The sequence below is a fragment of the Capsicum annuum genome, chromosome 6, assembly GCF_002878395.1.
Source record: "Capsicum annuum cultivar UCD-10X-F1 chromosome 6, UCD10Xv1.1, whole genome shotgun sequence".
Classification (NCBI taxonomy): domain Eukaryota; kingdom Viridiplantae; phylum Streptophyta; class Magnoliopsida; order Solanales; family Solanaceae; genus Capsicum; species Capsicum annuum.
The window spans coordinates 222335123-222338929 of NC_061116.1; the positions used below are offsets into that span (position 1 = coordinate 222335123).

General features: G+C 35.3%; 1 protein-coding gene across 1 annotated transcript in view; it reads left to right on the forward strand.

The window, feature by feature from the left end:
• Window positions 1–3277: 3277 nt before the first annotated feature.
• The window catches only part of LOC124899648 (uncharacterized protein DDB_G0290685-like), a 3955-nt gene continuing 3425 nt past the window's right edge, over window positions 3278–3807 (forward strand). Inside the window, exons 1-2 of the mRNA XM_047414606.1 lie at window positions 3278–3409; window positions 3506–3797. Of these exons, the coding sequence (XP_047270562.1) occupies window positions 3408–3409; window positions 3506–3797 (294 nt within the window). The 5' untranslated portion in view covers window positions 3278–3407. The remainder of the gene's footprint in view (window positions 3410–3505; window positions 3798–3807) is intronic.

Below are 3807 nucleotides of genomic sequence, written 5' to 3' on the forward strand. Positions count from 1 at the left end.
CTAGTGTTTTAGGGCTAAGTAAGGGTGGAAAAGGACCACTTTGTCCTTAACACGGAGTGTTTAATTCACCAGAATTCCTTACATAGGCGCCGCCCATCCCATCGCCTATCTTCACATAGGCGCCGCCTAGGCTATCACCTATGTTTACATAGGCACCGCCTAGGCTATCGCCTATGTTCACATAGGTGCCGCCTAGGCTATCGCCTATGCTTTTCAGTGGCCATGGGCGATTGGTTAGGCATCGCTTATCACTTTGAAGGGCCATAACTTCTTGCTCGGGTGTTGAATTTTAGCCAAATTGGTATCGTTGGAAAGCTAACTCGAATACCTATCATTGACAGATAGTAGGCTTCCTAATTCAACATACATAGAGAGTTATGGTCGATGGAAGCTGACACACTTTACAACGTCTACTAAAACTTAGTCGATCGAAATAGTTTCAACTCGTCCTTGAGTTGAAGGGCCTCTATGGTCTAAATTCAAGCTTGAGCTGATTCACATGCTACACAATAATTAACATGCCGTATTGGCATAGGATTTTATGGCTTCAAAATTAGCAACGCATCGAAATCATGGTTTTTATTCTAGCCCAAAATGCGGGGCGTTACACAGCTCATAAGCTTTCGAAAGTAACGCCAAAGATTCTTTTTACTTCAGCAGAGAACTTTGAATCAGCAGCCTTGGAAACAGTTGATTGAGATTTAACCTTCTTGGAAGTCATTTCAATGATGTTTAACTTTGCAGTTGAAAAATTTGAGATGAGAGGTAGAGATAGTCCCACTGGGCGTGCTAGAATTTGTTGGACAATAAAATTTTTGAGATCGAAAAATAATACTTCGAAACAAGAAAAATATATTGTAAAAATCAATTTATTAATTTTAATATGTGATATTACAATCTCTATGAATCCTCTGATTCGCCTTTTCTAATATAAATTCAAGAGTTTAAAGCTTGATCTTGAATTTGAACTTGATTTGAATGCTTTGAGGGGCTTGATCTTGACTTGTGCTTGAATTCAAGGGTTTTTGAGCTTGTTCTTGAATATTGCGGTCTTAATCTTGAATCTTAATGAACTTGATTTGAATGCTTGAGTTTTTTAGAGAAATTGTGGCGTTTGATCCACGAGCTTTCTCTCGCTACTTGTTATAGTTCTGGGGTCCCTCTTTCTGAATTATAAGACCCCTATTTATAGTTGTAGAAAAGGAAGAGTGATGATGAAGATGGACTTTCTTTGACCAATCAAATTCAAGTGATGTGGCGCCTTTATGGGCTTTGATTTTATTGGGCTGCTGCATTATTTTGACATGTGGAATGGTCCTATTGGCTCCTTCACTTGACTTGGCATGCCACGTCATTTGACACGTGACATTTATTTGGGCCTATAGAATATGACAATATCTTGGGCTTAGCAAAGTAGACTCATCATTTGTAGCCCAAATCAATGGGCTAGCCCAATAAAAAAATGGACTTTAATTAAATCCATATATGTTTGGACTTAAATAATTAATCCAATTATATTAATCCAAAATATTTATTTGGGACTAATATATTTAAAATTTAATATAATCCAAATTTTATACGGATTTAAATATTCAAAATTGCATCGCCCACAGTGGTGAAGTTAAATTCCAACACATATTTGAAAAGTGTGTATCTGATGGCTTTTACGATCACCCTGGAGTTGATTTACGATCATTTAGTTTGACATCTACAAATCTGCTATATGAGTTCTGTGTGGGACTCTATAAGTAAAAGTACAAGGTTTATTTGAAGTGTCTTAAGTGAAAAGTCGTGCTAACGTTAGGTGTCTAATGATGGTTCTGCCTTTAAACTTTTACGAAAAAAGAAAATTATGGGCTATTTGAAACTTTCATAGTTCGTTATTACGAAATACCGTCTTACTTGGCTCCAAACCAAAAATAGATGTTTCATTTAACTTGTCTATTTAGCAAATTAAAAAAGATTTACTACTTTTTCTCATTCTACCTTGATAAATAACTATATAAAATAATAATAACAGCGAAAAGCATCATTAATGAAATTATTTTTTAATGTGTTATAGTCTTTGTGTAGCAATAAATATTTTAAAATTATAATTTTAAATAATTCTCCTATGAAAGTTTTTTCACTAAAATATGTAATTGCAACTTTGCCTTTCAAAATGGTTGATATTTAATTTTTGTCCTTTGAAATCAAACTTATGCCTAGTGGGACATAAGTTCTTTTAAGGACATGAGACATAACATGTGAAATTTTATGATGCAAATTTATAAATTTATGCCTCGCAAAAAAGTTACTTTTGTTTCAACTATTGAGACTTGATTTACATGTAAAATCTTCTAAATGTAAATTTCACTCTGACTAATTTCAGAATTGTGGAGGGTAAAGCGTAAAATCTTGTCAAGGGAAAAAATATAAAATAAAATATAGTTGAATTTCCCTCCTTTTTGAAGTAACCGTCAATACAGAGCTTGGATTAAAGAATCAAGAAGTGGCTTTTCTATATTAACATTCTCTTCTTACTGTTGTGCATTTTTCTACCAGCTCCGCTCCAAGTTATATTCATAAACTGATTCGAAGTTAGTTTTTTTTTTTTTCTCCATTGATTCTTTTGGTATTTCTATTCCACCTTGTTCTTTGTTGAAGAAAATTTGTTCTATAACAGGTTGAACATATATATTAGAACGGAAGAAAACTTTCCAGTTGATCCACAAGGTATCGATCGTCGTGATTACATCTATTGCAGTTCTTGCAATAATCCAGTTGCATTTGTCGAGGATTTCATTCCTGATGTAAGGATTCTCACTCCATCTCTCTGCATCATTTCTTCTGAACACACTAAACTGTTTTCTTTGATACCCCAATTTAGGAACTGAATTCTATGCAATCATAAGTATATTTTGATGAAATCGCTACTCATTTCATAAAGAGGATTCAATCCCCAGCTATTTGTACTCGTGTTCTGTTATATTTCTTGATTAAGCACAGAACTACTCATTATGTTCGTTTTCTTGTCCAGCGGGATGACTTTGTGTGGGGAGGGCACTTTAATAGAACGTAAGTCTCATGCAATTTCGAAAATTGGGTGATTTCAGCATCTTGTGATTTTATTATTTGCCTAAGATCTTTTTCTGAGGTCTGTGTATTATATGCAGGAGAAATGTTAAAATACTACCAATGATTGATCAACTACATGGAAATACCCAATCAGTCAGATTAGTTACTTGCTGTATGCAGTGTAACGAATGGCTTGGGTGGAAAAGAGTAAGATACTATTAAAGAGCATTTGATTTTCATGAACAAGACGATTTTATTGTTCTTTTTTTCTTAAAGTAGAGAATTTGTGATTTCTTCAAACTGTAGACACCCAACCATCTCAGAATTTGATAGGAAGATTCTCTGTGAGAATGTAAGTTTCTCATTATAAACTTGAAAAAATGAGACACTACATATACCCACCCGGTATGACTTCTAAGGTGTTATTAAGATGAGCATTTTGTGGCAGGGACCGGCTTATGTTCCAGAATCGTGTGATGTTGAGTGACTATCTCTTTGGAGACATTATTGCCCAGGCACCTCATAATCAAGTTGGAGGTGCTAACGTACAGGCTCCTAATAATCCAGTTGGAGGTGCTAATGCTGACCAAGACGGAGGCGCTAATAATCAAGTTGGAGGTGCGAATGCACAGGCTCTTAATGAGCACGATGCTGATCAAGTTGTACCTGCTAATGCTGACGATGGAGGCGCTAATAATCAATTTGGAGGTGCAAATGCACAGGCTCCTAATGAGCAAAATGCTGATCAAG